This window comes from Anomaloglossus baeobatrachus, chromosome 5, assembly GCF_048569485.1.
Source record: "Anomaloglossus baeobatrachus isolate aAnoBae1 chromosome 5, aAnoBae1.hap1, whole genome shotgun sequence".
In the NCBI taxonomy this organism is placed as follows: Eukaryota; Metazoa; Chordata; class Amphibia; order Anura; family Aromobatidae; genus Anomaloglossus; species Anomaloglossus baeobatrachus.
Window position 1 is genome coordinate 556,652,740 of NC_134357.1, and position 12,594 is coordinate 556,665,333.

General features: G+C 46.0%; 1 protein-coding gene across 1 annotated transcript in view; it reads left to right on the top strand.

Annotated features, from left to right (window-relative positions):
- Window positions 1-38: 38 nt before the first annotated feature.
- Window positions 39-12,594, top strand: part of LOC142312311 (uncharacterized) — a 112,990-nt gene continuing 100,434 nt past the window's right edge. Inside the window, exons 1-3 of the mRNA XM_075351240.1 lie at window positions 39-153; window positions 237-334; window positions 532-622. Of these exons, the coding sequence (XP_075207355.1) occupies window positions 69-153; window positions 237-334; window positions 532-622 (274 nt within the window). The 5' untranslated portion in view covers window positions 39-68. The remainder of the gene's footprint in view (window positions 154-236; window positions 335-531; window positions 623-12,594) is intronic.

Here is a 12,594-nt window from a genome sequence, read left to right on the forward strand (position 1 = left end):
GGGGCTGACGGTATCATTGTATGTGTCAGGTTCCTATAAGGTGTCAGGACATCACCGTCTATTTCTCCATGGAGGAGTGGGAGTATTTAGAAGGACACAAAGATCTGTACAAGGACGTCATGATGGAGGTTCCCCAGCCCCTCACATCACCAGGTAATAGACAGGACTAAATACACACGGCCTATAATTATTTGTATGTAAGGAATGAATTCAGTCCCTGTATGTGTCTCCTCCAGGTCTATCCAGTAAGAGGACAACACCAGAGAGATGTCCTCGTCCTCTTCTCCAACAGGACTGTAAACAAGAAGATCCCATTGTTCCTCAGGATCATCAGGTAGATGGAGAGAAGGTGCCATGAAATCTCCCTATGATGTGTAGACGGCTGTGAAGGTCTTGTGCTCAGTCTTGTTTTATCCTCCGGTATTATATGTGTTATACTTGTGTAATGAGAGTGGTGGAGATGGCAGGATTAGAGCTGATCATAGATGGGACTTCTCCATCTGTCTGTGACTTTTACAATATTTGTTTCAGGGGGAAGATCTGACCCATATTAATACTACAGAGACATATGTGGGGGGTGATGAGCGGTGTAAAGAAGAGTTTCCTACAGATAATCTCCCAGGTGAGTAGTGACCACTAAATGCAGAGACGTCACAGATTCTTCTCATTCAGCAGCTGTTGCAATGTGGGACTAAAAAGAGTGAATAAAACTTAATATCCTAATAATAAGTTATAAGACGTTTTCCGTACATCCTAGAAAGATATGGAATAAACATATAAAAAGTGCGATCTAACGTGAGATGAGCACATATCTCATATACACAGATGTATGTACAGTGGATCTAAAAAGGCTACACACCTTTTGATAAAATACGAGGTTTTTGTCTTGTAAAAAAAAAAATTATACAAAGAAGAGACATATCAAAACGTTTTTTTTTTTCTCCTTTAATTTCGAACAAACTGTAAAAAGTCAATTGAAAAATAAACACATTTTTGAGTGGAAAAAGAGTGAAAATAAATCATAAATCTGAACACTCTTAAAATAACACTTTGTAGAAGCAACCTGTGAATGTATAATGGCATTCTGTCTATTTGGGTCAGCATCTATCAGATGGCACATCTAAAATTGGAAATTGTCACACACTCTCCCTTAGACCTGTTTCACTCTTCAGTGATTCTAGTACGTATGTGACAGTTTTTATACGTACCAGAATATATGCAGACACATTAAAATCAATGGGTCGGCGCACACATCAGTGATTTTTCACTGATTGTGTCTCCGCACGGAGACAAGTCTGTTTTTTTTCTAGTATTACTGATGTCCCACAGACCACACTATGGTGTGATGCATTACTGATGTCCCACAGACCACACTATGGTGTGATCCGTTAAACACATACCAGAAAAACACGGACATTAAACTTTAAAAAGCTTTTTAAACTCACCCGTCTCCAGCGATGCTGTCTCCGGCCGCTGCTGCCTCTTGCTTCCAGGCTGCTAATTATTCTCGTGCATATGCAGTTATGCGCTGCATAGCCAACCTGGAAGAAGCTGCAGCAGTGAGAGCAACAGCGGCCGGACACAGCATCCAGGAGACTTCAGCACCATGGACAGCAGAAGCGGGGACAGGTGAGTTTGTCTCCACTTGCTATCACGGATAGCACATGGCACACGTTGGGACATATGCGTTTTTAACACGTCAGTGAAAAACGTCTGTGTTTTTCACTGACGTGTGAAACAGGTCTTACAGTAGTTCAAACCTGTCCGATTGCAGGTCATCTCTTGGGCAGAGCCCTCTTCAAAGCTCTCATATCTGGGCTCTTGGTGGGCAGCCATTACTGACCAGAAATTCCTGCAGCTCCTTTAAAGGAACCTGGCACCAATGGGAGGTTGTATCAGGGGCTGACAGCTATCCCTGTGCGCACACTTATGCAGAAATAGCGGTCAATCACTGATAGGACTGCCCAGTGGACCAAATATCTTAGAAAAAGCCGAGGTTTAACCGATTTAAAACACAAGTTATACTGAATATTTTACCACAAAACTATTCAGCCCCCCAGCTCTATGATATGGTGTCTACAGATTGCAATAATTTTTTCTGGTTACAGACTCCCTTTATTGTTGCCGTAGGCTTTTTGAAATCTCCCAGTCCAATTTTCTTTTTTTCTGTACAACAGTTTTTGAAGGACGTCCAGTTCTAGGTACCATATTTTTCGGGCTATAAGACGCACTTTTTTCCCCCCAAATGTTTGGGCAAAGTGGGGGGGGGGGGTGTCTTATAGTCTGAATGTAGGGCATGGCTACGGGGAATGATGGTGCTGCGGTGGAGCGGGTCATCAGCGGCATGAGCAGGCTGTAGCAGTGCCTGCTGTGACCACGTGGGCCCGCTCATTTCATATGCACGCCCATCCTCCCTCCCATCATCTCTCAGCCCAGAAGCCGGCGCTGACATGTGGGCAGGATGATGGGTGGGGGATGTGCCATAATTAACAGCTGGCCCGCGTGATCACCCCTGGCAACTACAGCCTAGAGTTATCATGTGCAACTGTATTCACTGCTCTCTGCGCATCATTATCAGCGCGGGGCGCAGTGAATAAGTATACTCACCCGTCACCGTTGAATGCAGCATCGTGATGTCCTCCTGTCTGCCGGCCGCTGCTGTGTGTGGAGACTAGCGGTGCACACAGCGATGACGTCATCCCTGTGCTCACCGCTTTCCAGGAGGACATCGCGATGCTGCAGGGAACTTTGACTGCTCCACACAGGTCAGCGGCGCTGCTGCTGACACTGACAGGAAGACGAGCGATGCTGCTAGAGTGAGGAAAGGTGAGTATAAACGTTTATTCTTTTTGTGTGCCACAGGATGCAGGACATATAGCAGGATGGGGGTATATACCAGGATGAAGGTATATACCAGGATGGCGCTATGTGGCAGGATGGGGGTATATACCAGGATGGCAGTATATAGCAGGATGGGGGTATATACCAGGATGGCAGTATATACCAGGATGGGGGTATATACCAGGATGGCAGTATATAGCAGGATGAGGGCATATACCAGGATGGCAGTATATAGCAGGATGGGGGGATATACCAGGATGGCAGTATATACCAGGATGGGGGTATATAGCAGGATGAGGGCATAAGGCAGTATATCGCAGGATGAGGGCATATACCAGGATGGCGCTATTTAGCAGGGTGGGGGTTATACCAGGATGGGGGTATATAGCAGGATGGAGGCTATAGCAGGATGAGGGACATATATATACAAGGATGGGGATTATATACAAGGCAGAAGGATCATTACCAAGATGGGGTACCTTATTAGAGAATTTGGGGACATTACCCCCATAATGGTGTCAGCAGCAGATCCTCGCCCCATAACAGTGTGTCATGACCACATGTTTTGCTTAAAATTTTATTTTCCTATTTTCCTCCTCTAAAACCAGGGTGCGTCTTATAGTCCGAAAAATACGGTAATGTGACTGTTGTGTCAAATTTAAACCACTTCTTGATGACGGCCTCTCTGTACTTCAAGGTTTATTTAAAAGTTTGGAAAAATTTTGTACTCTTCTGACTTTTAAGTTTCAAGAATGAGATCCCTTTGCTGTGTTGTCAGCTATTTATGGAATGTGGATTTTCCTGCTATACACCAGATAGGACAGATACAGACCTGTCAGATATTCTCCATGTGTCCTATTACTTGGTTGCATAAGATGGTTACCTCTAGATGTTCTTACACCCTTCACAAAAACTCAGGTTATTGCTCTCACCCTCTTTTCCAGAGCTTAATCTGTTCAAGTGGTTATCAAATGACTGCTCATGCAATTTGCACACTTTGCCACATGCAGAGTATTTGCTCTTCCTGATTTTCTCAGTGGTCAGTGAAAAAGTACAGCATAAGATTCATTGACCGAAGCAGAATGATCAACTAGTCAGCATGTGACTGCAAGTATGAAAATAATTATAAATGGTCTTGTTATGTTATGACCGCTAAAACCAGAAATTGGAGCTGAATTCTGACAGTGTATATATTAGTGGCATGCTACAGGGCTGAATTTTATAATTAATCTTCCTAACATAAATAGAGATGTAGTAACCCTTAACTCATCAGACGGCACAATGTTTCATTGACATAGCCATGTATTATGTTATCCAACAAGCTATGGATTGCTACATGTGTACAAAATCAGGGCCAATAACCGTACAGGAAGACCATATCAGAACATCCATAAGAACAGGCATACATCACCAGATTGGAATTGTTTCTATATCACCATCAATACACAAATACATCAGAATCACCATCAATCAGTACAGGTATACATCACTAGAACCACCATCAGTGCAGAAATGTATCAGCAGAACCACCAACATGAATAATCACTAGTCATCATGAGTACATCATTACAGCACCAGAACTACCATCCATACATGAATACAGTACCAAGCTTACTACCTCGATCAATTGCAATAGTAGGTCAGCCCCATATACAATTGAATTGCATTAACCCACAACTCCCAGTATGTCATTAACAATGATAAAAAGATACTGGGTTTTTTGTTACTATCTATCAGACTGCAGACCATTAAGGAACCACAGTACAGATGAGATGTAGTCAATATCACAAATAAACAATGACATCTTGGTACCTTTTTATAGATAGCATCTTCTCTGATTGGAGTTGGGTTAGAACCACCAACATGCACGGTTTATTAAGCCGTGCCATAATATGTACATGGATGGAGCCATATACAGAACATGGATGTATAGAAAGGGAAACAACACTGTACAACGGCTATTGTGAAAGTAGAAAAACAATTTTATTTAATACAGAAAAACATGCATAAAAGGATTAAAAGAGGATTTTGGTGAGAGGACCAGCAGGTGGCGCACTCACTGCACAACTCAGTAAGTATTGAAGAGAAATACCTGAGTTGTAGGGGTTTCTTGGATCCCCATTCCACAACTCAGGTATTTGATATACTTTCACTGTATTGCAGAGCATTCCTGCTGCTTCAACTGTACCTGCTTGTCCTCTGAATACCACCAACCCTTTTTCCCTTGGACATTGTGTCTTTGTGGTCTATGGCACTTTTGCTTCTTACATTTAACTCTATAAGGCTATGTGCACACGTTGCTTTTTTTTCAGCGCGGAAAAAAACGCACCCTCTGGCAGAGGGGAGAATTGTAAACAATGCTTTTTGAGAAAAAGGCATCGAAAACGCATGCGTTTTTCATGCGTTTTTTTAGGTGCGTTTTTTAAGACTTGTCAGTGTTAATAAAGTTGGTTGAACACAGACCTTTGGAAAAAAAAACCTGTGATGTCATTTCCTTCTCCACATTCTGTTTGGATAAATGGGAGGGCTTGGAATGGAAGGAGCACCATTTGAATTTTGGAAAAGTTGAAATAAACTTCGCGCACCATGTCACATTAGCAGAGCCCCTTGGGTACCTATACGTCAGAAAACCCCCACAAGTGACCCCATTTTGGAATCTGCACCCCTCAAGGATTTTATTCAGGAGTATATTAAGCATTTTGAATCCACAGCTACGTCACCCAAAATGTTGCTGTAGCAACAATATTCTCACTTTTAGGCCCGTTTCACACGTCAGTGTAAAACACTGACGTTTTTCACTGGCGTGTAAAACACGCACGTCCCTCCGTGCAATCCGGGCTCTGTTCTCCGTGGCCCGTGATTGCACTTAGAGATTAACTCACCTGTGCCCGCTCCCGCTCTCCATGGTGCTGATCGCTCCCGCGGTGCAGCATCCGGCCGGCGCTGACCCCCGCAGCAGCTGCTTCCGGGTCGGCTGTGTCGCACATCATGAATATGCGCGGCAATAATGAGCCGGCTCAGAAGCAGCAGGGAGAACGGGCTGCAGAGGACATCGCTGGACGCCGGGTGAGTTAAAATGATTTTTATTTTAAAAGCACGTTTTTTTCTGGCACGTCTTTCACGGACCACACCACTGCGTGGTCCGTGGAACATCAGTGATGCCAGAAAAAAATGGACATGTCTCCGTTCGGCAATCACGCACACGCGGGTACGCTGCACGGAGACACGTGCAGTGAAAAATCACTGACGTGTGAGCAGACCCATTCATTATAATGGGTCTGCGTATGTCAGTGATTCTGGTACGTAGAAAAAAGCACAAACGTACCAGAATCACTGACGTGTGAAAGAGGCCTAAGGCTATGTGGCCATGATCCAGCGACACGGCGTCTAGTACACAGTGTCAGCCTTCCTGCAGAGATGTGAGTGTTGTCCACGGGAGAACGCAGCTGCCCATGCCCACGATTTGGGTTCAGGCTGCTGTGGAGCTCTATGCTACCTGCAGAGAACACTCTCGTCTCCGCAGCATAAATTGACATGCTGAGGCTCGGGAAGCTGCGCCACCGGTCAGTTTATGCTGCGGAGAAAAGAAGCACAGTGGGCATGGGATCTCCAAAAATCCTTCCACTGTGCTTCTACTGCACAACGCAGCGTTATGGACGCAGGGAAAACACTCAGCGCCCATAACGCTGCAAACCCTGATTGTGGGCACACAACCTAAAAAGCGTCAATGGATGAATGGATGTCAAATATATATAACGTCCCACCCCCGCATATTCTAAGCTGGCACCTTTAGTACCTTTCATGTGGCACTAAAGGGTGCCTAGCTTAGTATTTATCCAATAAAAAAAAAAAAAAAAAAATGGCGTGGGGTCCCCCCTATTTTTGATAGCCAGTCAGGGTAAAGCAGACAGCTGTAGCCTGCAAACCACAGCTGGCAGCTTCATCTTGGCTGGTGATCAATTTGGAGGGCTCCCCAGGCTTTTTTTTTTTATTTATAAATAAAGATTTAAAAAAAAAATAACGTGGGGTCCCCCCAAATTAGATCACCAGCCAAGGTGAAGCTGACAGCTGGGGTCTGGTATTCTCAGGGTGGGAAGAGCCATGGTTATTGGACTCTTCCCAGCCTAAAAATAGCAGGCCGCAGCCGCCCCAGAAGTGGCGCATCCATTAGATGCGCCATTCCTGGCGCTTCGCCCCCAACTCATCCCGCGCCCTGGTGCGTTGGCAAACGGGGTAATAAATGGGGTTGATACCAGATGTGTAATGTCACCTGGCATCAAGCCCAGCAATTAGGGATGTCACGGCGTCTATCAGATACCCGACATAACTAATTGACAGTAAACCAAAGCAAAAAAAAATGACAACATTTTTTATTAGAAAAAACACTCCCCAAATCATTCCCTTGTTCTCCAATTTAATCAAAAAATTTGAAAAAAATGGGTCCGCAGAAATCCATATGGACGTCCCACGTCACCTCTGGACCTTCTAGAATATGGGGGCACGTTCAGGGAACGTATCCCCCATTTTCTAGGAGGGCAGACCCTCCATTTGAGGAGAGTGGGTGCCAAAAATCTGTCACAGCTGCAGAGTGCGAGCAGCCAGCACAGCTCTCTGAACACAGTGCTGGCTGTCAGCTGCTCTGCACATGTGACCGGCCAGCGTGCACTGTGAAGGAGGAGGGGGCCGCGGGGGATCAGCGCTGCGACCGGACAGGTAAGGGGGAATACCGGGGGCATTAGGGGGTTACCGGGCAGGGCCTGGGGGGCATTTTTCTGTCACATGTGTTATTGCACATGCGACAGAAATCATAGGAGCAGGGCGGCCGGTGCGCTACTGTGCGCGTGGCCATGTTGGATTTTCGGGAGGGGGGTCGGGGCGGGCACTTTGGAGACACCGGGGGCTTTCCTGGACTTTGCCAGGAAGTGAGGTCAACAGGAAACCTCTTGACCTCACTTCCAGGTAAATGCCTGCGTTCTGGCGTGCCGACAAAGGCCGCGGACCGCAACAAAAAAGCAGCTCACTGCGGTGTGGCTGCGTTCTGACCCCACATCATTGATTCAATGGGGGAGAGAACGCATCCACACCGCACAAAAGAAGTGACATGCTGCTTTTCTTTCCGCACCGATTTTTGGCATCCAAAACGCTGCGTTTAGAAACGCAGCGTGTGCACTGATTTTTCGGCCTTTTCATACACTTTGCTGGGAAAGCTGAAAGCATGCAATTTGCCACTGAAACGCTGCGGTTCTAAACGCAGCGTTTCCGCGGTACAAAACGCAACGTGTGCACACAGCCTAAGTGGTAGCCAGTGGACACTTCTGTGTGGTGCTTTTGCTCAGCTGTTTTCACTCTTTTTTCTCAATACATTTTTTTCTCTTCAATACTTACTGAGTTGTGGAGCGAGTGCGCCACCTGCTGGTCCTCTCACCAAAATCCTCTTTTAATTCTTTTATGCATGTTTTTCTGTATTGACTATTAAATAAAATTGTTTTTCTACTTTCACAATAGCCATTGTACAGTGTTTTTTCTGATTTGGAGTTGTTCACGTTCTTATCTTCTTCATCTTGTTAAGACACCATAATGACTTTTCACATTCACAGCTAGTCTCTGCAGACTTCTGTTCTCCTGTCTTCTGCAGCAAAACCCAACATGGTCCCCTCTAAAATAACAATCTCATTTTAATGCTCCTGAATAAAAATGTCTCCCCTACACTGTGGCCCTGAATACATAATTGCTCCTCACCATTCTCCCAGCACAAAATTTTATCATGGCTCCACTCCAGGGCTCGAACTGGTGATCTCTGGTTGTTGGTCGTTTTCCCTTTTGATTGGACCACAGCCTGTTTTGTGGTGGCCCAACTACTGAGGGATCTCTTGTCTTGTCTTTCTTTCTCATGCCTTGCCTTCCTATTTAACTTCTATTCAGGTGTGTGTCCTTTCTCACTTGGTTTGCCCAATCACATTTTGGGAGGGTCTATTTATACTTACTCGCATGCCTCAGTGCTAGCTATATTTTTGGATGGATGGTTGTCTAGAGGCCAAGCTCCTCGGTTAGGCTATGTGCCCACGCTGCGGGAAATTCTCGGAATTTGCCGTGATTTTTTCACGGAAATTCCGCAGATTTTTCAAAATTCCGCAGTACAGCCAGTCCCCAGCCATTTCTATGGCATTTGGGAAGTGCTGTGCCCATGCTGCGTTTTTTTCCGCAGCGGAAATAATACGTATTTCCCTGCAGAAAAATCTGCAGCATGTCAATTATTCCTGTGGATTTTTTCGCAGGGTCCCATACTTACCTGCCTTGATAGAAGACACCGGAGTCCCTTCCTCTGGTGCAGAGGAGCGTGGTGGAGCCAGGAGCAGGAAGCAGGAGGTGGGCGGGGCCTGCAGGAGCTCCGGTCATGTGACAGCCGGAGCTTGTTCAGGCCCGCCCACCTTCTCCTGCAAAGTGCCATCACTGACAGACACGGCCGCAAAGTGAAGTGCTGCATGATGGAGATAAGTATGAACACCCCGATCACTGCAGGACTTGTACTGCATTGAGGATGCAGTGCCATAGCCATGGTACTGTATCCTCAATGCAGAGTGACCGCAGCATATCTGCAAGACATTCCGCAATAAAAACCGCTGCATGTAAACAGACAAAGTTGTGCTGCGGTTTTCTGGGAGCTTCTGCGGAATATATCCGCAGGGCACTTTCCCCGTGGGCACATAGCCTTAAGGATTTCTTACCGAGACTTTGATATTGCTATTCCCTGCAGTTTGTTTATGTGAATCTCTTCCCAGTTATCTCCTATTTTGTTTCATTTAGGTTTGGGTGGGTTTCCAAATATTCTGGTATTCTTTTTGTTTTTTGTATTTTATAATTCCTGTATGACTGTGATTGCTCGTTACTAGTTCCGTGTCTCACCTTCTGCCTGTGTGCACTTCATTTATGTTCATTGTTGTGTTTATTTTACTCTTAGTTTATAACTCCGAGTGCAGTTAAGGACATTCAGGGTCGGCCGTTGATGCGTGGGGGGCACCATTAAGGTATCTTAGGGTGCCAACCTAGGGTCAGGTCTAGGGCAAGTACTAGCCTGCTTTGGGAACTGTGGATTTTTAGCTTTACATCTTCCCTGATTTGTCCATTCATTTGAGAGTCTTAGGGTTCAGTTGCAACAATATGTTTTCCACACTGACCCTTCTATAGGACATGACCTCCACGCTGTCCCTCGTAAGGTACATGCTCTCTACACTGCCCTCTTCTTTAAATTCTGGGCCACGTCTTCACTTTGTGCCCTCACACTGTGACTCCCTATACTGCCCAGAAGCTATACTGTGCCCCCTCCTCACATTCTTTTCCTACATGCTGTCCTCTCCATACTGTGCCCCCTCGCATTGTCCCCCATGCTGTGCCATCTACACAACCCTCCCACTCACATATTTCACTTTCTATACTGTGTCCCTGCACACTTCTCGCCACAATACACATTTCCTCCCTCATACTGTCCCCCACATTGCCCCCCCACCCATCCATACTGAAAACCTCGCACATTCCCAGCCCACCCTTTCCATACTGTCTACTAAAACAATCCCAACCCCCTGAGATCATACTGTTTCCTCCCACATTCCCCTATGCCCATATTGTCTCCTCAAACATTCCCCCTGCACATACTGTGTCCTCAAACACTCTCCACCCCTGCATACTGCTTTATCACATATTCCAGCATTCCCCCTCCTTCCCATGCGGTGTCTTGTCATACTTGCTTTGCCGCTGAAAATACCTGTGGCACATGAATCATCAGCTGAGCTCATCATGTTGCAAATGTTTCCCTGGCCTAGAAGTGCAGGCAGTCAGGTTTCAATTGTACTTACAGTATGTCAGAATGACAACTCGAACTGCTGCGTCAGGTGGCTTGGTGGTGCCCTCCTGCCAGGTGTTTTTGGGGTAAATGCCACACGTCTCTCCTAAAATACATTCTATTTTTGAAATGTGAAATGTAAAACTTTTGACTAAAAACAATCTGCTGCGTTTTTTTGTATTTTCATAAATCACTTGTACTCGCTACTAAATATGTCCCTAGTGTGTCATGTGTCAATTTATGCTGCTGATATAGGTGTGAGACTCCCTACAAAGGGGGATCTCTGCAGTTTCCCCTCATGTTTTTCAATGATACCCACAGGGGGATTTTACCACTCCGGGTATCAAGTGAGACTTCTGCTGTCATAGGTCTGCAGCAAACCTGCTCCTTGGGAACTTAAATTAAAGGTTATTGGAAAGTGACAATTTACTGATGTACTGAAAAGCGTAGCTCTGGCACACCCAAATGAGAAAGACACAGATATGGTGGTCCAAAAATTATTTGTATTATTATTATCATTCTTCACTCATTTGCAAAATATCAAGTTGTAACCTTCATTCATTTCATGAACGTTTTCGGCATTAAATAGCCTTTGAGGGAAAGGATATACAGAGAATGTGCAAGTTATGGGTAGGGAAAGCTTACGGGGTCCCTTCAGTAAAAAAGAAAGCGGGGGTAATAACACTAATAAATAAAAAACTACAACATCAGGTTACGGATCAATCTATGGATAAGGAGGGCAGGGTTTTATTTCTGGCTCTGGAAGTGGCAGGGAAGCTGTATAACATCTTTAATGTTTACGCTCCGAATGATAATAACAAACCCTTTTTCTCTGACGCCTCATTGGGGGACACGGGACAATGGGTGTTATGCTGCTTATCCATAGGAGGACACTAAGTAGATGCAAAGATGTTAGCTCCTCCCCTGCAGTATACACCTCCTGGCTCAGCCAGGCTACTTCAGTTTTAGCTTAGTGTCTATAGAAGGCACATCTCTGCAGACTACTGCAGCAAGAATTTTTTGTTTTTAGAGGGCGACGGTTTCCTTCGGGGACTGATTTCCCAAAACCTTCAACAGGCGGGAAGCGGAGTGTTGCCTCCCCGTACCCCCTCCTGCGACGCTGGATCCTGGGCTGTTACTCACTGGACGACGGGTCTGATGGAACCGATTTTCCAGAGCCCAGAGCTGATAACAAACTTTTTCAGTCCCTCTGGCAGGCTCTGAGTTGATACACACTCTGCACCAAGTGTGACCAGACACAGCAGGGGTCAGGATCTCCACACTGGAGCTGAGGTGAGCTCCTCCCTGAGTCCTAAAACACACTTCCGCAAAAAAAACGTCCGTGTGACACGGTCCGTTTTTCGGGTCCGTGTTCCGTTTTTTTGGGGCGTTTCTCCGGTACGTATGGCATCCGTGTGATGGCGTATGCGAGCCATGTGTACGTGTAAAATGTCCCTGTTTGTGTGTAAAATGCCCGTGTATGTGTACGTGGAATGTCCGTGTGGAATGTCCGTTTGTGTGTTGCACAATGTCGTTGATACATGTCGGCTGACAGCAGACAGAGTTGCGCGATGAGAATGAACTCGGGTGAACTTCACCCGACTTCATTGTCATGCCGCGGCTCTGTCTGTGTGCCGTGTACTGATTAGCGGTCACCTGTGAAGGATTCACCAGTGACCGCTAATCCCCCGAGTGACTGAAGTGAGCAGCCCTCTCTCATACTTACCGCTCCCCGATCACCAGCGCGGCAAGGAACAGCTGTGCAGAGAATACGCGGCAACAATTACTTTGAATATGCAGGCCGCTCATTAATCAATCTCGTATTCCCTGCTTTCCCCACCCACAGACGCCTGTGATTGGTTGCAGTCAGACACGCCCCCCACGCTGAGTGACAGCTGTCTCACTGCACCCAATCA